Genomic DNA, 20,271 nt, shown 5'->3' on the forward strand with positions numbered 1-20,271 from the left:
TGTTGTAAGAATTACTTTTTATTTATTTATTTATTTATTTACAAAGACCAACAGCCCTAAAATTGTAAGGACCAGAAGCAAACTTTTCTTTAGTGGGTCATTAGGAATAATAAGAGAGGGACTACCTCTTTTTCTCTGCTTTTTCAGAATTATCAGCATGTAGGTGAACTTCTTTAAATGCCTTATCCTGCACATATGAGATATATTAATAGAAAAATCTCCAAATCCAACATACCACTATTCTTTGCACATCACCTTCCATTTCAAATAGCCAGAAAGACTCAGCAATGAATATTTAGAAAGCAACCACTTTTGCAAATGCCTGTGCTAGGGAGTTTAGAGAACACAAAATCTAAACATTGGTCTTATTCCTGAAGTCTCAAATGTAGTATATTTTATATATTTTCATATATAATTTTTACCCATACAAAAAGGAACGTAATTCAATAAAGAATGTACTAAGTATAGAGAAGGTGATGGAATCCCAAAGCCAATGAAATGGTGAATGATATGTAGTCGGCGGATGGGAAGAAATGCTCCCTGAGGAGAGCAGCCTGGCAAGCAAGGTGCAATTGACAAGAATGCTTTTAGTGTCATTGTTCACAATAGTCAAAAGGCAGAAACAACCCAAATGTTCATGCAATTGATGTATGAATTAACCAAATGTTAATTCCATAAAATGAAATATTATTCAGCCATAAAATGAAACAAAATTCTGACACAAGCAGCAACATGGATGAACCTTGAAAAAATTAGGCCGGAGGAAAGAAGCCCCAGGTGACTTAATGCATGTATATAACGTTGTTCATACAAAATGCCCAGAGTGAGCAGTGTGCAGACTAGAAAGTGGGTTAGTGGTTTTCAGGAGCTGGGAGAGGGGGTGAGGGGTATGGCACCTAATGGGTATGGGTTTCTCACAGTTCTGGGGTTAGATAGTGGTGATGACTCAACAAACTTGAAAATATGTTAAAAACCAAAAAAACTGTATACTCTGAAAGGGTGAATTTTACAGCAATCAATGACACTTCAATAAAAAAGAAAGTATCATCGAATTGTAGTAACATACCTAAATGTGGTGTGAAAGAGAGTGTTTCAAATACAGAAGAAACAAAATGAACAATGGAAAGGAGCTAGAAATGATTAAAGAGGGATTGACTTGGGTTTCATTAGAAACTAGAGGAGAATGATATAAATTCAGAGAAGCTGAAGCATACTATAAAAATAATTTGGGGTATTCTTCCTGGCGTAGATCAACTTGGTGACAGTAGTGAAGCATTAAAGCTCAGCCTTTGCTAAAGTTGTTTCTGAATTCACAGGGGTCTATACAGAACCAGAAATATAATTAATGACATGTCTGTGTAACATCAAAACCTAAGGGCAGTAGCTTCAGAGATTTGAGTCCCAAATGCACCTGCTAAAATAAAATGCTAGCTGCCTATTGTTTGGCCACCAAAGATCTGCTCATCTCAGGTAGGCTTTGAGGTTCTAATTTAAAGAATATAGGGGGGAAAAAACTTACCTTTTAGGAAAAAAAAAAGTTGTTTTTTTTTTTTTAAATAAAGCATCTTTTGCCTGTTTACTCAACTAAATAAACTCTGCAATTTAATGGCCAAAATTATTTTCTTTTCAAAACTGAAAGCATCTGTCTAAACTTAGTATTCCCAATATAACTTTTAATTATTTTATTTTATAATTAAATATTGTTTATATTTAATAGGCACCACTTTACAAGTAACAACATGCACAAATGCTTCTTCGTGTGAACCACATGCCGTATTTACTTTGGTCTAAAGAACAAGTCCATTGTCCACTTTCTATTCTCATGTACAACAGAGACAGATGTACATGTAAACACATGACACACATAAACACACACACAAGGAAGAGAAGCTTGTATCTCTCAGAAGCATTTATAGTTCCTCATCTTGTTTCCTTTTTTTTTTTTTTAAGAGAGAGAGAGCAGGGTTGGTGGGGACAGAGGGAGTGGGAGAGAGAGAATCTCAAGCTCCATGCTTAGCGTGGGAGCCCTACTTGGGGCTCAACCTCACAACCCTGAGATCATGACCTCAGCCAAAATCAAGAATCAGACGCTTACCCAACTGCGCCACCCAGGCTCCCCATCTTATTTCCATTTTTTAATATAGAGGTCCATTCAAAATCCAAAGAGATGCAAATGTATGTGTTAAATTCTGTTGTTTTTACTTTTTTTTTTTTTTTTAGAGCTTTTCTTTGGTTAAAAGACTCTTCCTTCAGCACCAGACCACTCCACAAATAGGTCATGAGTACTGTGGCAAAGCAATAATACATTTCTAGAGAAAGGTCAATAATGCTTACTTCATGTCTCAGGAAACAATAAAGACAACTCAGACCAGGATCATTAACATAATTATTTTCATTATTATTAGTGTGGGACATGATCATTGTTTCTAAAACTAATACAAAAAATCTTTTAACCTGATCATGTTTTTTGAAGATATAATAAATATACTCTTTTTTGTGTGTTCATGGAACATTTTCAAGCATACAAAATTGCTTAGTACTACATTTTATAGCCTGGTCTCTCTAACATTGGTGTTTCTTCCATATAATTTTTTTTAAGATTTTATTTATTTATTTGACAGAGAGAGACACAGAGAGAGAGGGAACACAAGCAGGGGGAGTGGGAGAGGGAGAGCAGATTTTCCACAGAGCAGGGAGCCCAATGCGGGGCTCGATCCCAGGACTCTAGGATCATGACCTGAGCCGAAGGCAGCCACTTAACAACTGAGCCACATAGGCGCCCCCTTCCATATAATTTTTGAAGATGTAATGAGATATCAATTCATCCAAATATCTTCCTTGACACAAGGGAGATAATGCTCTGAGGAATGAAAGAGCTTGTAGAAAGTCTCATACCTTATAAATGACATCTAGATTTAGATCAAAGTCCCTCAACCACCTACCATAGATATTTTTTATTATTGTCACATTAGATAGTAATGTGTCTTTAAAGAGTGACTATTGACCAAATAATTTTATGAGTATACAAGACAATTGCAGAAAGAAGTTGTGTTCTGCTTTACAGATATTGTGTGGTTGTCAGAAGAGCTGTATGTGCACCTATCATTTTATTGATCATTTTCTCAAAACTTTAGACAAGAATAAAGAAGAAGGGATGAAGGAAATTGCACATCCTTGACAGAATTCATTTTCTTGGGCATTACCAATAACCCTGGGATGAAAGTGACCCTATTTACAATGTTTCTTGTTGTTTGTCTCATTAATCTTGTTGCAAATCTTGGAATGATCATTTTAATTAGAATGGATTCCCAGCTTCACACACCTATGTACTTCTTCCTCAGCCACCTCTCCTTCTGTGACTTCTGCTATTCCACAGCAGTTGGGCCCAAAATGTTGGTAGACCTTTTAGCCAAAAACAAATCAATCCCCTTCCTTGGCTGTGCTCTTCAATTTTTGATCTTCTGTATGTTTGCTGATTCCGAGTGTCTACTTCTAGCAGTGATGGCCTTTGATGGGTACAAGGCCATTGGCAACCCCTTACTCTACACAGCCAACATGTCCAACAGAATGTGCTCCCTGCTCATGGCTGGAATTTACATGCTGGGAACAGCAGATGCTTTGATACACACAACCTTAACATTCCACTTATGTTTCAGTGGATCGAATGAGATCAATCATTTCTTCTGTGATTTACCTCCACTCTACCTCCTTTCCTGCTCAGATACAGAGATCAATGAGTTGGCATTATTCACCGTTTTTGGCTTCATTGAACTGAGTACCATTTCTGGAGTTCTCATCTCTTATTGTTATATAACCCTATCAGTCATGAAGATCCACTCTGCTGAAGGGAGGTTCAAAGCTTTCTCCACCTGCACCTCCCACTTAACTGCTGTTGCGATTTCCAGGGGAACCATGCTCTTCATATATTTCCGGCCGAGTTCTTCCTACTCTCTTGATCAAGATAAAACGACCTCATTGTTTTATACCCTTGTGATTCCCACATTAAACCCACTGATTTATAGCCTATGGAACAAGGATGTGAAAGAGGCCTTGAAAAAACTGAAAATTAAAAAGTGGTTTTAAGTATTTATATCACATACACATGCTTTGTGGTTGTTGTTTTTGTAAAATTATATTGCATAACACAAGAGAAACAAAGTTGTCTCAAAAACTTTAATTTAACAAAATGAGTTTGTTTTAAAGCCCTATCACTATAATTTTGCATTTCCCTAAATATATCATACTTTATTATGTGTCTACATTTTATATATAGTACTCCCACTTTGTGGAAAGCTTTTCTGACCTTTCTAATTTTGCCAGATATTTATTTGTTCATTCTTTCTTTCAAACATCAATTTATTACACTTAGATGTATTGTGTGTTTACTAAGTGAACTGGAGTATGTAAGTGCTTTATATCCTATGGTACATCTAGTAGTGTTCATCGTAATGAATCTTATAGTTTATTCAAAGTAACCAACATTACTTACCTAAACACCAAGTAATTCGCGAGTCTCAAACTCATTATGAAGTAAAAACATGGGGCTTTTATCCAAAGAAAATGTCCAAATCTAGAGTAAAAAAAAGGCTTCTTTGGCTAGAGATACTGAGTCTCAGATCTCAAAAGATGCAAGTTGGGAGAAGTAAAGATAATAGGCAGACTATCTGACAATTAGAGACATCTTGAGGTGGACAAGTGGTGACTTATTAGAAGTAAAGAAGTATGGTTGCCAAAACATGGATGGACCTTGAGGACGGAAGTTATGCTAAGTGAAATAAGTCAGACAGAGAAAGACAAATACTGTATGATCTCACTTATATGTGGAATCTAAACAAGTTAAACTCATACAAGCAGAGTGGAATGGTGATTACCAGGGGCTTGGGGAGTGGGGGAAATGGGAAGATGTTGGTCAAATAATACAGCCATCCTGGCTATAAGAGGAATACGTTTTGGGGAATGTACTGTACAACATGGTGACTATAGTTAACAATACTGTATCGTGTAACTGAAATTTGCTAAAAATTTGCTCTTAAATGTCCTCAACACAACAAAAAATTGGTAACTAAGTAAGGTAATGAATTTATTAACCTTACCAGCAATGATGATTTCACAAATTATACATATATCAAAACACACATTGTATATCTTAAAAAGGCCCAATGCCACATGTCAATTTTATCCTAAGAATGCTGGGGAAAAAAAAGAAGAAAATAAGTCAAATGGTTAGGTTGTAAAGAGTAGTGGAAGGGGTCTTGGTAAAATACTTCATTGTCCTATAATTATCAAAAATCAATTCCTCTATCAATGCTCCAGGGAAATTTCCTTCTTTCCTTGTCCCTTCTCAGTCCTGGATAAATGTCCATTTTTGTAATGCACAGTAAAACATCTCCTTTAAACACTGTTTTAATATCATTCTGTTTATTAAATCACTGCTTCTAATATGAGACTGGAAGCATTCTTGGTCAAGGATTGAACATTTCATCCCCATTATCCAAAACACCTGCATACACGCTAGGAAACAAAATGGAAAAGCAAATAAATAATAAATTAAAAACACCAGATAATATTTTTGAGTATTTGTTATAAGTTAGAAACATAATTATATGATTGTAAGTCATGGGGCCAGAATATACATATCATATATTATATTATGTTATATATATTATAACTTTTAAGAAAGTACATAAAATCATAAAATGGTTGTGGATACTAAAGTAATGGATCAATAAAGACCTACATATTAATTACACTAGATGTAAAGAGCATTCATCTGTGTATGTTCTTGATATTGGTCTATTTCATCTTTCTCTGCTCTAGTTTCTAATGGTTAAAGCAAAAGGCAACTTGTTGAAATAACATGGAAATACCGTTATGTTTAAAAAACCATATCGGGGCGCCTGGGTGGCTCAGTTGGTTAAGCGACTGCCTTCGGCTCAGGTCATGATCCTGGAGTCCCGGGATCGAGTCCCGCATCGGGCTGCCTGCTCGGCAGGGAGTCTGCTTCTCCCTCTGACCCTCCCCCCCTCATATGTTCTGTCTCTCTCATTCTCTCTCTCTCAAATAAATAAATAAAATCTTAAAAAAATAAAAATAAATAAAAAATAAATAAAAAACCATATCAGACCCAAGGACACTCTTAATTATCTATTACAATTGTAGAAGCTAAAAACCATTGAATTTCTTAGATTTTGTAGCTGCTATTTTTAAATATTTTTGTGCAGAAACACTTCAGCATGGATGAAACAGCTCCTCTGCTTTTTAAGGGTACATTTGTGGAAGACTGACCTGTCACTAGGTATCCTGCTGGGGGAAAAAAAACCAAAAAACTGCAAAGAAATTTATTTTTTAATAAAGGCTTTAAAGATTTCCATCTGTACCATATTTTCTCAACACATACACTTTGAAATTGTTACTTATGAGCAGCAGAATGGAAGAAAAAATTGTTTTAAATACACAAGTCCAAGAAAAATAGAGTGTGGGTGGATTGTTGTTTAAACTTAGAGAATTTCAATATGTAATCTGATTAACCAGCCTTGCTTCCTTGTGACAGCCATATTTTACAGCCTCTAAAGATTGATTTGATCTACATATTGACTGTTTTATCAGATCTAGGGGGTTTGAACGGAGAAATAGAAATGGAATTCCAAAAGTAGAATTGACTGATATCAATTAATTGTGGGCTTCCTCTCCCTAAATTTAAAGCCAGGTAATATAAATTTCAGAAGGCCAAGTGCTTGTAAATATGACCCATTTTAGTGGACAGTTATGCAAATTCAGAATTTCATAGACACTTCTCGAGTGGATATCCAACTTTCTTGGTATTCAAAGAATAAAAATGAATACTTAAATGTAGTATATTATGACTCACCTACAGAATTGCAAAATATGTAAACAATTGAAATGCTGAGTATTGATGAGGATTGGAGCACCCATGGCTCTTACACACGGACAGTAGGGAGAAGAACTGGCATTTTACTTTGTAAAGCTCTATGCTTGTCTATGCTGAACACAGAAATGTCTTATGACATAAAATTCTATTCCAAGATTTATACTGAAGTGAAATGAGTGACTCTGTCTGCCCAAAGACATGTACAAAAACATTCATCATTGTTATTTATCATAGTATTAGACTGAAAACAACTAAGATATCTCCATATATAGTTAGAAGTCCGTTTCTTGGTTTGTCTCTCTTTCTCTCTCTTTTTTCCTTTGCTCTTTTGTTTTGTTTCTTAAATTCCACCTATAGTGAGGTTATATATATATCCCAACATGATGGAATATTATACATAAATACAATGGAATGTTACTCAGCCATCTAAAAGAATAAAATCTTGCCATTTGCAACGATGTGGATGGAGCTAGATAGTGTTTTGTTAAGTGTAACAAGTCAGTCAAAGAAAGTCAAATACCGTATAGTTTCACTTATGTGTGGAATTTAAGAAACAAAACAGATGAACATAGGAGAAAGAAAAAAAAAAGAGAGGGAGGCAAATTATAAAAGGGATTATTAACTACAGAGAACAAACTGAGGGCTGCTATAGGGGAGGTGAGTGGGGATGGGCTAAATGGGTGATGGGTATTAAGAAGAGCACTTGTGATGAGCACTGGGTGTTATATGGAAGTGAGGAAACACTTAATTCTACTCCTGAAACTAATATTGCACTATATGTTAACTAACTAGAATTTATATAAAAATTGGAAACATTAAGAAATAAAGTAACCACCAACTTATGAAATTAAAAAAAAAACAACAACTTACAAATTAACCTATCACACTACACATCACTTTGTGGTGGTTCTAGGGATGATTTTTGAAGATGCTAGTAGTGTTCTTTTTTTGGCCTGGTTCTGAGTGAAGGGAATCTTTGTTTCTGAAAATATTTGCAGTATGCTTTCTCAAATAAAAATTTTCTAGAAATATCTATATCTATACCTATCTATCTATATATATCATATATATGATACTCTATAAATATATTTTCCAAAAACAAAATATATTTTCTATCAGATTGTAAGCAACCACAGGGTTTTTCTTAAATCTTGTATTCCTTGCACACAGGAAGTGATGTTCATAATATATCCATAAAATTGATGTAATGCACATATGTCATAGAATACCTCTGTGCACATTCTTCATGTTATTAAAAATTCTGACTTGCTTAGAGAACGATGCCTCTATCCACCTACGGGCACTTCTAGTCTTTCCTCCAGCAGCAGGGAAAGTTAGCGTATTTTGGCACCAGATCATGCCAGGAACCCTTTGTCATGCTACTCAATGTTTCAGGGACAGATAACTATATTCTGAAAAGTGTGATCTCCTGGGTGGTTGCTTGCCTACAGAGTATTGCTTTAGTATCACCAGGGTTGTCCAGAAACCCGTAGTTAGAGATAATCTTTTCTCAGTTGCTTGTAGCTCATGTATAGAATTTCTCCTAAAAACATTCTTTTTTTCAATTATTTATAACTCTATTCTTAATGAAAACTGAGATCCATCGGGAATTAAGTTATCTAACGTGTAGTCACATAAGCTCAGGTGTAAATCATGGGAAGGAGTATTCTGAAGGGAAGTTAGTTTACATGATCTTAAGGAGAAGCCCTGTTTGAGAGGCTAAAGTTAGGTCCTGGTTGAACAAAAATGGAACCTGAGGGATTTTCACATCCCTCTAGGCAGAGGAGTGCCTGAGGGAACAATTAATTTGAAAGGAATCAGAAGAAAGGACCAAGGACAATTCCACATCCTCCAAATATGTACCAAAGAAGTAAACAATGGTAGAAAATGTCTTGGGTAACACAAATGCATCAGTTTCTTGAGTTTAACTCTTGGGCAATTAGTAGCAATTGGTTACATGGTTTCGCCTTGCATCCACACAATATCTCCCACAGCAATACTTTTGGTATCTTAGTATTGGGACCATCACACTTTCCAAATTTAAAAGTGTACTAATTTTGTTGAGGATTGTTCTAGCTTTATAGAAAGTAACGGACAAAAACAACATACTAATAAAAGAGAGAGAGAAAAAAAAAAGAAATCAAACAAGAAGAAATCCTGTGCCCCTGCTAACTCTCAGGTGAAGTTTCTGAATAAATAGGAGAGTACCCGGAGGACTCAAGAACAGAAACTCGTATATGCCTAATACAGCTTACTTTCTTCCCTCCTTAGCTTATGCATTTACTGGTTTAGTAGCAATTAAATTAACTACATTAAGACTCAGAAAATATAGTGGGTGTGCATAATTATTACACATTATCTGGAAATATCTATCAACAGTATCAATCTGTGGTGTCAGGTGTGTTGTCCTGATTAGCATATTGTAATATGTCACTCAGGATATGACCAGTCCAGAGAGCATCCCCTGGGGCTGCCATGGTGCACAGCCTCATGGCCACCACTTCTCTTATTTTCGATTTACTCTCCGGAATTATGCAATGCAGCCCCCTCCACATTACATTCTCTTCATACCAATGTCAGTGATGTTCTAGTGGTCAGTTGTAATATATAGCACAGAGCATGTCCCCATCTGGTGACCCTCCTTCTATGCTTCCCTCGGTCATGAACTGCGCAGGCTGAAATCCCGCTGCATCACAGAGCACACTTAGAGGAACTCTCAGTGGTTTAGACCCTGAAAATCTGTCATCACTGGTTTTGTTACTTTTCAAACGAGAATTTAAGGTAAACACACGTTAGTCTTCCATGAGATTAAGATTTTATTTCTTTGAGAGAGAGAATGAGAGAGAAAGAGAGCACAAGAGGGGGGAGGGTCAGAAGGAGAAGCAGACTCCCTGCCGAGCAGGGAGCCCGATGCGGGACTTGATCCCAGGACTCCAGGATCATGACCTGAGCTGAAGGCAGACACTTAACCAACTGAGCCACCCAGGCGCCCTAAGAATTATTTTAAGATTTTATTTATTTGTTTGTTTGAGAGAGAATGAGGGAGAGAGAGAAACAGCATGAGAGGGCGGGGAGAGGGTCAGAGGGAGAAGCAGTCTCCCCACCCAGCCAGGAGCCCGATGTGGGACTCCATCCCGGGACTCTGGGATCATGACCTGAGCCAACTGAGCCACCCAGGCGCCCATTAGTCTTCCTTGAGATTAACTGAGAGAATTATTTCCTAAGAGGGATTTATTTCATGATGCTGTCATCAGGAATCTATTGAGAGCAAGAGGTTTGCAGCCGGAAAACCCTAGTATCTGTGAGACTTCAGATGCCAATGTCTGTATCTGTATGAGGAGATTGTTAATAACCAGTTGGAATATAGGAGATAACGTAGTAAATATGTGATATTTTACAGTAATGAAAGAAATAATTTATGAAAACTCCTAGCATTTGAAAGTAACTCCCCAAAATGGTCTCTTTTCTCCCGTAAGTCCATTTCTAAGGATTTCCATAAAGAAACACAGCATAAGAGGAATTATATATGCACACTTTCACTCATTTCAAGCTATTTATGATATAAAGATTGTATATTATAGGGAAGGGAAACTTTCCCTTTCTTCCCTTTCAGGTTCTCTGGCTGTTCTAATAATTAAATTAGCATAAAACAGATTAACAGGAGAAAACAAAATTAATTTCGTATGCTCGGGTACTCATAGAAATATGAGACTCAGTGACCAAAGCAGGCAGCTTTTATGCATTCTATACAAAGAAACAATACAAAGAAGTTTGGGCTTTAGGAAGTAAACTACTAAAGAAGTAACAAGGGTTATTTATATATCCTTTTCGAATCTGAATTTCTCTGGCGATAAAGATGTCTCTCTCGGGTGCCTGGGTGGCTCAGTCGTTAAGCGTCTGCCTTCGGCTCAGGTCATGATCCCAGGGTCCTGGGATCGAGTCCCACATCGGGCTCCCTGCTTGGCAGGAAGCCTGCTTCTCCCTCTCCCACTCCCCCTGCTTGTGTTCCTGCTCTCGCTATCTCTCTCTGTGTCAAATAAATAAAATCTTTTTAAAAAAAAAAGATGTCTCTCTCCTTTCTGGTACGGGGGAGGGAACTTTTCACTCGGGAAATTTAGTTCCTGCTTTCAGGAGGAAAAAGGAGGGTCAGTGTGTCCTTCTTGCATCTAAGAAAAACATCACTAGTTCAGTTGTAGATATTAACATATGTTTTTTGTGGTTTTATTATTTAATTTTTTTTAGTTAATTTCCTTCTTCATAAAAATAAAAATGTTCAGTTCACATAAACAAAGTTGTCTCATTTATTGTGGAGAAAATCTTAATTAACTGCATATTTTTACCACATAGTGAATTAGAATAGACTTTAGAGATTTAAGTCCTAAGTGTCATTGAACAAAAATTGTTACTCTCTTCTTATTCAGTTTCAAAAAGAAATAACACATTATCAGTCATTTTTATTCAGGTTGACTTTTTTCCAGTTAAACACAGGTCCATATTATTTTTATAATAAAGACATGAACTCAAAATAAGGGTTTTATGGTGATACCCTATTTAATGCATGTTTACAAATTTTAAAAGCAATCACTGTCTGTTAAATACGACCAAAAAAGATATTTGATTTGAATTCAGATGTATATATAGATATCTCTCTCTATATATATATAGAGAGAGAGAGATGTAGATAGATTGACATAGATAGATATAGATATATCTGCGTGTGTTTGTGTGTGTGTGAAAGAGAAAGAGAAATGACAAAAAACACTATCCCTGCCAATTTTTAAGCAGAATAGAAAGAATATTCTAACAATTATATCTATAAACCATGTACCAAGTGCATTCTTGCTATTTATTGATTTCATCTGTCTCTGTTCTAGTTTCTAATAATCAAAGCACTGCATCAGCCTGTTGAGACAACATATATATGGCATATATTTGAAGGACCATGTAAGGCTCAAAGACACTCTTAATTAACCATTACCATTGTAGAAGTTAAAAGCCACGGTGCGGCGGGGCAGGGTCTGGGGCTAGTCATGGCGTCCCCGTCTCGGAGACTACAGACCAAACCAGTCATTACTTGCTTCAAGAGCGTCCTCTTGATCTACACTTTCATCTTCTGGATCACTGGTGTTATCCTTCTTGCCGTTGGTATTTGGGGCAAGGTGAGCCTGGAGAATTATTTTTCCCTTTTGAATGAGAAGGCCACCAATGTCCCCTTCGTGCTCATTGGTACCGGTACCGTCATTATTCTGTTGGGCACCTTTGGCTGTTTTGCTACCTGCCGAGCTTCTGCATGGATGTTAAAACTGTATGCAATGTTTCTGACTCTCATTTTTTTGGTTGAACTGGTCGCTGCCATCGTAGGATTTGTTTTCAGACATGAGATTAAGAACAGTTTTAAGAATAATTATGAGAAAATTTTAAAGCAGTATAACTCTACGGGAGATTATAGAAGCAATGCAGTAGACAAGATTCAAAATAAGTTGCACTGTTGTGGTGTCACCGACTATAGAGATTGGAAGGATACTAATTATTACTCAGAAAAAGGATTTCCCAAGAGTTGCTGCAAACTTGAAAATTGTTCTCCACAGAGAGATGCAGATAAAGTAAACAATGAAGATTGTTTTATAAAGGTGATGACCATTATAGAGTCAGAAATGGGAGTGGTTGCTGGGATTTCTTTTGGAGTTGCTTGCTTCCAGCTGATTGGAATCTTTCTAGCCTACTGTCTCTCTCGCGCCATAACAAATAACCAGTATGAGATAGTGTAAACAGCAAACCATGGGCCTATTCCTCTTCAACTTTAAGGACATTTACATCCCCCCTGTAAGCTATGAAATTGCCTGGATGGAAGACTAGCTACTACTGCTTACAATAGACCAAAAACTTATATAAGTAGTCTGATTCAATCAAGACGTGTTCAGTTTAAGTCCACCTTTTGTCCCATTGATGTTAGATCATTGAAACCCCTGTATCACTGTGAAACACTGGAAGAGCTAGTAAATTGCAAATGATGCAATACCGTGTTCCTCTTGACTTTTATTTTTCAAAATCGCATTGTGAATCTGCTATTTTGATGTAGTGTTACAAAGTGACCGCTCTGAATTTGCTGACTGATGTAATGTGATAGAAAATTGACCCTTCCGAACTGGCCTCTTCCCAGATGAGTTAAAATTATTGTATAATTTTCATCAAGTTAAGATATTTTCATTACTCTCTGTTTTGCTCTCAAATTTATATTTGAAAGGTTCTAATTATTACTTAATGGTGTCGGAATTACTGTATTTTCCTTAGGAATTGAAAGCAATTCATCTTCATTAGCGTTAGCTGCTATTTCTTTATCAGGTTGATGTGACTTGTCAGTATCATGGTCAACTATAATAGTCTTAGTTTTGGTTTGTGCCTTTGATTAAATATAAATCTTTCATACACACACACACACAAAAAAAGAAGTTAAAAGCCAATGGACTCTGAGAAACAAACTGAGGGTTCCAGAGGGGAGGAGGATGGGAGGATGGGTTAGCCTGGTGATGGGTATTAAAGAGGGCACGTTCTGCATGGAGCACTGGGTGTTATACGCAAACAATGAATCATGGAACACTATTTCAAAAACTAATGGTGTAATGTATGGTGATTAACATAACATAATAATAATTTTTAAAAAAAGCCAATGAATGTCTTAGATTTTCTAGCTGCTATTGCAAAATGCCTTTGTGTGAAAACATTTCAGAATGGAAGTAAAGCCTAAGAAGATCCTCTGGTTTTCAAAGGAGCACTTGTTGGATGTTCTGACTTTTCACAAAGTATCATGCTGGAAAAAAGCCTATGGAGAATTTTATTATTATTATTTTTTTATAAAAGGCTGTAAGGGTTTCCACCTGTATGATCTTTTTCCAATTAACACATACTCTTTTGGATTTATTACTTATCAGTAGCAGCTAAGTAGAAAACACTGTTTGAAATGCATTGTCCAAAAAGTATGGGGTTTCAGTGGACTACTACCAATTAAGAGTGTGTAAACCTATAATACGACTAACTTATCTCTCTGCCTTATGACGACTATATATTACAGCATCTAAAAACTGATTGATCTATGTATTAGTTGTTTTATCAGCTCTAGTGGTTTTAAACTGAAGGATAGGACATTTTAAGCCCTATAAATAGAATTACGAAAGTAGAATTGACTGATTCAATTAGTTGTGGGCCTCCTCTCTCTGAATTTGTGAAATTGAATAACATTATGGAAAAATCTTTTTTTAAGGAATCGTGACTCAAATAGAAGCCGGGGCAGATGGCCTGTAATGACTATATAGGTATTTTACATAAATAGAGGACACCATATCAAAAGGTTTTATGTATTCTCACCTGTCTACTTCAATCCTCATCATTCCCTTCCCTTCTTAGTCACTCTACATCACATCCTTCTCACCTATCCCCAGGGACTGATGGCAAATAGCTATTTCCAAAGGCAGTAGTATCAGGGCCAAGGGGAAGTCTTTATTTTTTATTTTTTATTTTTTTATTTTTTAGGTTAGGTATTAAGTCTTTATTTGATGATGTGGGCTTAGCATAAGTGATTCCATTTTGGGCCTGTTGTCTCTCCTTTTTATCTTGTTTTTTTTGTTGTTGTTTTTTAATTTTATTATATTGTGTTAGTCACCATACAATACATCATTAGTTTTTGATGTAGTGATCCACGATCCATTGTTTTCGTATAACACCAGTGCTCCATGCAGTACGTGCCCTCTTTAAGACCCATCACCAGGCTAACCCATCCCCCCAACCCCCTCCCCTCTAAAACCCTGTTTGTTTCTCAGGTCCATAGTCTCTCATGGTTCATCTCTCCCTCCAATTCCCTCCCCCCATTTTCCCCTTCCTTTTCTTAATGTCCTCCATGTTATTCCTTATGTTCCACAAATAAGTGAAACCATATGATAATTGACTTTCTCTGCTTGACTTATTTCACTTAGCATAATCTCCTCCAGTCCCATCCATGTTGATGTAAAAGTTTGGAGGTTCCTCAAAAATTTAAAAATAGAGCTACCCTATGACCCAGCAATTGCACTAAGGGGAAGTCTTTAAATAGGGAAACATAGGAGGCTCCAACACCTCGCTTCCCACAGACACACCAAACAACTAGCTACAATTCCTTCTGAAAGAGATCAAGAAAATAGCTGAGTGACTTCCACACATCAGGCAAGTTAGCAAAAACAGGTACAAATGTAGTCTTTGTAAAAACGAAGTGGTATGACACAAACTTTCAAAAAGTGGGAGAAACCTGTACAATCTTACATGTCAGTATCTCAGTAAAACTAGGAAATAAGAGCCTCATGGAAATACATAAATGAAAACACACACACACACAGACGCAATGCACACACACATACACAAACATGTAATTTTTTAAAATGAGATAATCTTACAGACTTTTGAATTTTACTTTCTTAGTGGATAATCTTTCCCTTCATTACTTTATTTCACACATTCATCTCCAGTATGCTACATCTTTTTTTCCTAATGTACACTTCAAAAATCCCATGACCTATGCTAACAGCTCGTTCTTTATAGTTTCTTATTTTTCACTATGCTCATTCATTAGTAAACATATGGTCATCACTTGCTTTTCAGAAAATAGTGTATATATGATTCATTGCATGTTAAATTTCCCAATTAACTTTAGTCTTTTGCAAATCCTTCTGCACCAATATAAAGGACTCCAATATATGCCTTTTAATGATTTATAATGATCCATATCATGGAACTATCTTAATCCATTAATTTGTTCCCCTATTCATGATTATCTCTTTGTTTCTAGTTTTGATTATTATTAACTTTGTTAAAATAATGTATTAGTAAAAAAGTATATGCCTCTTGAAAACTAGTTCCAGAAAGATAATTATCTTTTCCATACTGTATTCATCAAAGCAGTCAAAGGCTAACCCAACTTAATGGGGGAGTGGGGGAAGACACCATGTGTCCATGGGAGAAATGTCAGAGAACTTGAAACCATCTTTAATTAGACACAACTACCATCAGTCAGTAGTGGAATCTTGAAAATTCTCATTTTCCCATTATTTTGTTATTAGCTTTTCATATATTCAAATTAAATACATAAGTATGTATGAATGAATTTTTCTTATTCTTTGCAAGCACACACAGAACAAAACGCACTGATTGAAAAGAGAGTTGAATTTCACATTACAGAAAGGAAAGGTAGATGAAAGTTTATACCAGTCAGGTCATTGTGAAGGACTGATTAGCTCTGGTTATTGCTGATGGTCATCAATAGTGACGGGGACCAAGAGGACAGGAAAAGGTTCAGGGATCATTGAGCATTGCATCACAACCGTTGGAAGGGATCTGGAGAGGACACAGAATTACACTCCAATACTTCTCAACTTTGTAAAAATTGGAATAAATAAAAGCAAACAAAATTTTTAAGAAACAAATAGAACCTTGGTTTTTCTTAAACCCTCTTCCATGCACACATGTAATATATGATCTATATTAGTTGAAACAGTTTGTAAAATCTCTGTATTTCAACTATTTGTTTATCACCCATGAGCCTATCCACCTAAAATACTTCAGAACAAAGATTCAATTAGACATTACTTGTACCAGAGCTGGTGCTAGGGCTGTAGGATATACAGAAATAAGCTTAATGCGGCTATTATTACTAAAGAAACAACAATGTAGACACATAGCTGAATAAAGTAAAGATAATGCAAGGAAAAGTGTGCTATGCACAGTGGATATGATAGTCATAAAATAATTGAAATCCGGTTAGATGATGTGGTTGGAGGAATGGAATCACACGTACTTAATGAAAAAAAATGTATTTAATATAACCATTGAAGAAGTGTTCTGTTTCTAAGTGGGAAGGTGAAGGAGTTTGTTTCAGAAATAAAAGAAACAGGATAAAAATAAGGGTAAGCAATAATTAACAGGAAACTTATTAATGTAATAAATTAAACAGAATAGATAATAATTAACAGATAAAGTAATTAAGTAGAAGGTCTCTTTGAGTTTCATTAGAAGTCTCATCTGACTGGAGGAAGATGGTATAGACTCAGAACAGCAATGAATGATACTATAAAATCATTTTATCTTCCTAAAGATCCATTTGGTGCAAGTGCAAAGAGTTGAAACTCAGCCTTTGCTGGAATTGTTGCAATATTCATGAGGGAAAACACAGAACTAGAAATCTAATTAATCAGATTTGTATAGTATAAAAGTGTGAGGCCAAGGCATGAGAGACTTCAGCCCCAAATGACACTGAGTGAAAATAAAATGCAATCTGTCTGTATGGTTCAGCTGCTAGGGGCAAGCACAGAAGCAGTTACCCATCACAAGTAGGTTTCTGAGTCACTAAATTTAAAAAATCAAGAAAAAAATGCTTATATTTGGAAAAACGAGGAATCAAATTTTTAAAAAATTATAAATGATTTTTTACTTATTTCCTGTGGTTAATACTCTGCAATCTAATGGCAAAAAAGGAGGTATTTCTCATTTAAGCAAGGTGAATCACATCCATTTTGATCAGCAAATAAACAATTTTACTTATTTATATCTTAATCAAAATTAAAAAAAAACAGTGGGTTTTTTAATATCTACGAAAGGGTATATGCAAAGTTAATATTTTTTTCTATTTTTATCTGTAATATTTGAAGTATCGTGTCAAAACACAAATGTTAATTTGTGTAAATTCAACCCCATATGAACCACATATTGTATTTATTCAAAGCTAAAACAAAATCAGATCATCCATATTCCAGTTTTCACCTTTCAACAAAAGACAGGGGCATGTATACACACACACACACACACCCCTATAAAAGATACATTTATTACTCTTGTTCCCATCTCTGTTTTTTTAAAAGATTTTATTTATTTATTTGAGAGAGAGAGAGAATGAGAGAGAACACATGAGAGGGGGGAGGGTCAGAGGGAGAAGCAGACCCCCCGCTGAGCAGGAAGCCCGATGCGAGACTCGATCCCGGGACTCCAGGATCATGACCCGAGCCAAAGGCAGTCGCCCAATCAACTGAGCCACCCAGGTGTCCAACTGAGCCACCCAGGTGCCCACCCATCTCTATTTTTAATAAGCAAGTCAGGTTTAAAATCCAAAGAGATGGAAAAGTATGTGTGAAACACTGTAGTTTCCACTTGTTTTTAGTATTCTTTTTTTTTACTAATCAAGAGAAATGTCCTTTGGCACCAGGTCACTCCTGCATGTAAAAAATAAAAACATGGCAAAATAGTAATATATTACTAGAGAAAAGTTTATTAAAATATATCTAATGTCTAAATAAATACTAAAAACATTGTGGATGGGGAGAGTCACAAACATATTGCTCATTATTCTTAAATCAGAGATACGTTCATTGTTTCTGAATTTAATACAGAGGCTTAAAAAAATCATGATACTTAAAGAACTCAGAAAATGTAATCATTTGTGTTCAATTAGCTATTTATTTTTAAAATATAAGAATGTATTTCCAACCTTGTTTTTAATTTAGGTATTGCTTTCATATTACATTTGACCTGTAATGAGTTTCATTCATGGTTGCCCACTGGGACAAAGCAATGCAGGTGCACACAGATCATATACCTTATGGAGGATATCCAAATTTGGAATCAAATTTTCTCTAAGATCTTTCCCAAACATTTCGCTTTTGTCAGCAACATAACAATGAAACTTGTCTGACTGTCTGAAGAAAAAGACTATAAAGAATATGATGTACTGAAATAAATCCCTTTCAATTTAGAGATGATAGTTTTCTGAGTGTCAAGAAGAGTTAAAACTTTGGTCTACCATTTCTTGATTATTGCTGTAGCATTTTAGAAGAATCAAGAAGAATGGACGGAAAAAAATTGCTCTTCTGTGAATGAATTCCTTCTCTTGGGAATTAGCGATGACCCTGGAGTTAAAGCAACTCTGTTATCACATTTCTAATTGTCTATCTCATCATTCTTGTTGCAAACCTCCAGATGATCATTTTAATTGAATGGATTCCCACCTTCACACACCCATGTATTTCTTCCTCAGCCATCTCTCCTTCTGTGACCTCTGTTATTCTACAGCAATTGGGCCCAAGATGCTGGTGGATCTATTTGCCAAAAACAAATCAATTCCCATCATGGGCTGTGCTCTGCAATTCTTGATCTTCTGTACTTTTGCAGATTCTGAGTGTCTACTTCTGACAGTGATGGCCTTTGGTCGGTACAAGGCCATTAGCAACCCCTTGCTCTACACAGTCAGCATGTCCAGCAGAGTGTGCTCCTTGCTCATGGCTGGGGTTTACATGGTGGGAATTGTGGATGCTTCAGTAAATACGATACTAACATTCCGGTTATGTTTCTGTAGGTCGAATGTAATTAACCATTTCTTCTGTGATGTCCTACCTCTCCTCTTGTTGTCTTGCTCAGATACACAAGTTAATGAGTTAGTGATATTCACCATTTTTGGCTTCATTGAACTGATTGCTCTTTCAGTTCTTTGTGTGTCTTACTGCTATATCATCCTAGCAGTGATAAAGATCAATCCCAATCTGCTGAGGGGAGGTTCAAAGCTTTCTCCACCCGCACCTCCCACTTAACTGCTGTTGCGATTTTCCAGGGAACTCTGCTCTTCATGTATTTCCAGCCGAGTTCTTCCTACTCTCTTGATCAAGACAAAATTATTTCATTGTTTTACTCCCTTGGGATTCCTATGCTAAGCCCTCTGATTTATAGCCTATGGAACAAGGATGTGAAAGAGGCCCTAAAAAAACCTTAAAAATAAAAAGTAGTTTCATTGAAAACATACATGTATGTATATTTTCTCCCATTCTTACACTATGATTCATGGAAATCAAAATTGTTTTGGCTACTGTGGTGTGATTCAATGAGTATTTATACCATTACCAGCCATGCCAAAATGTGTCATTCCCTAAATACCCCATGGTTCATTTTATGTCTTGAATTTATAATTGGTACTCCCCATTTGTGGGAAATTTCTAGACTCCTAGTTTGCAAAATTTTTGTTTCCTCAATCTTTCATTTGTGCATGAATTGATTTTCTATATGTTCTTGAGTATTTTCTAAGTACCTTTACGTGCTTTGAATTTCATGGTGAATCTAGCAGTTTATTTACTAATAAATCTTATTGCCTAATGCAAATTACAATTTTAATTAAGTAATACTAAATTACTTATAATAAACTATAATTACCCATAATGTAAAAAAATAATAATAGACACTATAAACCCAAAGTACATTGTTCAAATATAGTGAAGGAAATTGTTTGAAATGACAAATTTACTTGTTTATGAGAAAATAAAATTGTTTATAAGAGTAAAGCTGGGGACACCTAGGTGGCATCCGACTCCTGGTTTCATGATCTC

General features: G+C 35.9%; 2 protein-coding genes and 1 pseudogene across 2 annotated transcripts; all 3 read left to right on the plus strand.

Moving 5' to 3' along the window:
• Positions 1 to 1,768: 1,768 nt before the first annotated feature.
• LOC123857980 (olfactory receptor 5W2-like) lies at positions 1,769 to 4,083 on the plus strand. The gene is made up of 2 exons (XM_045895263.1): positions 1,769 to 1,773; positions 3,147 to 4,083. Exons 1-2 carry the CDS (start codon positions 1,769 to 1,771, stop codon positions 4,081 to 4,083), a joined length of 942 nt encoding a protein of 313 aa, XP_045751219.1.
• A 7,811-nt stretch (positions 4,084 to 11,894) lies between these two features.
• Positions 11,895 to 12,929, plus strand: LOC123856409 (tetraspanin-6-like). The gene has a single exon (XM_045892612.3). It carries the CDS (start codon positions 11,920 to 11,922, stop codon positions 12,655 to 12,657), a length of 738 nt encoding a protein of 245 aa, XP_045748568.1. The 5' UTR covers positions 11,895 to 11,919; the 3' UTR covers positions 12,658 to 12,929.
• Positions 12,930 to 16,627: 3,698 nt separating this feature from the next.
• LOC123857981 (olfactory receptor-like protein OLF2) lies at positions 16,628 to 19,664 on the plus strand (annotated as a pseudogene).
• The last annotated feature ends 607 nt before the right edge of the window (positions 19,665 to 20,271 follow it).

This window comes from Mirounga angustirostris, unplaced genomic scaffold (genome assembly GCF_029215605.1).
Source record: "Mirounga angustirostris isolate CCGP_5_RB_7025 unplaced genomic scaffold, mMirAng1.0.hap1 SCAF_13, whole genome shotgun sequence".
In the NCBI taxonomy this organism is placed as follows: Eukaryota; Metazoa; Chordata; class Mammalia; order Carnivora; family Phocidae; genus Mirounga; species Mirounga angustirostris.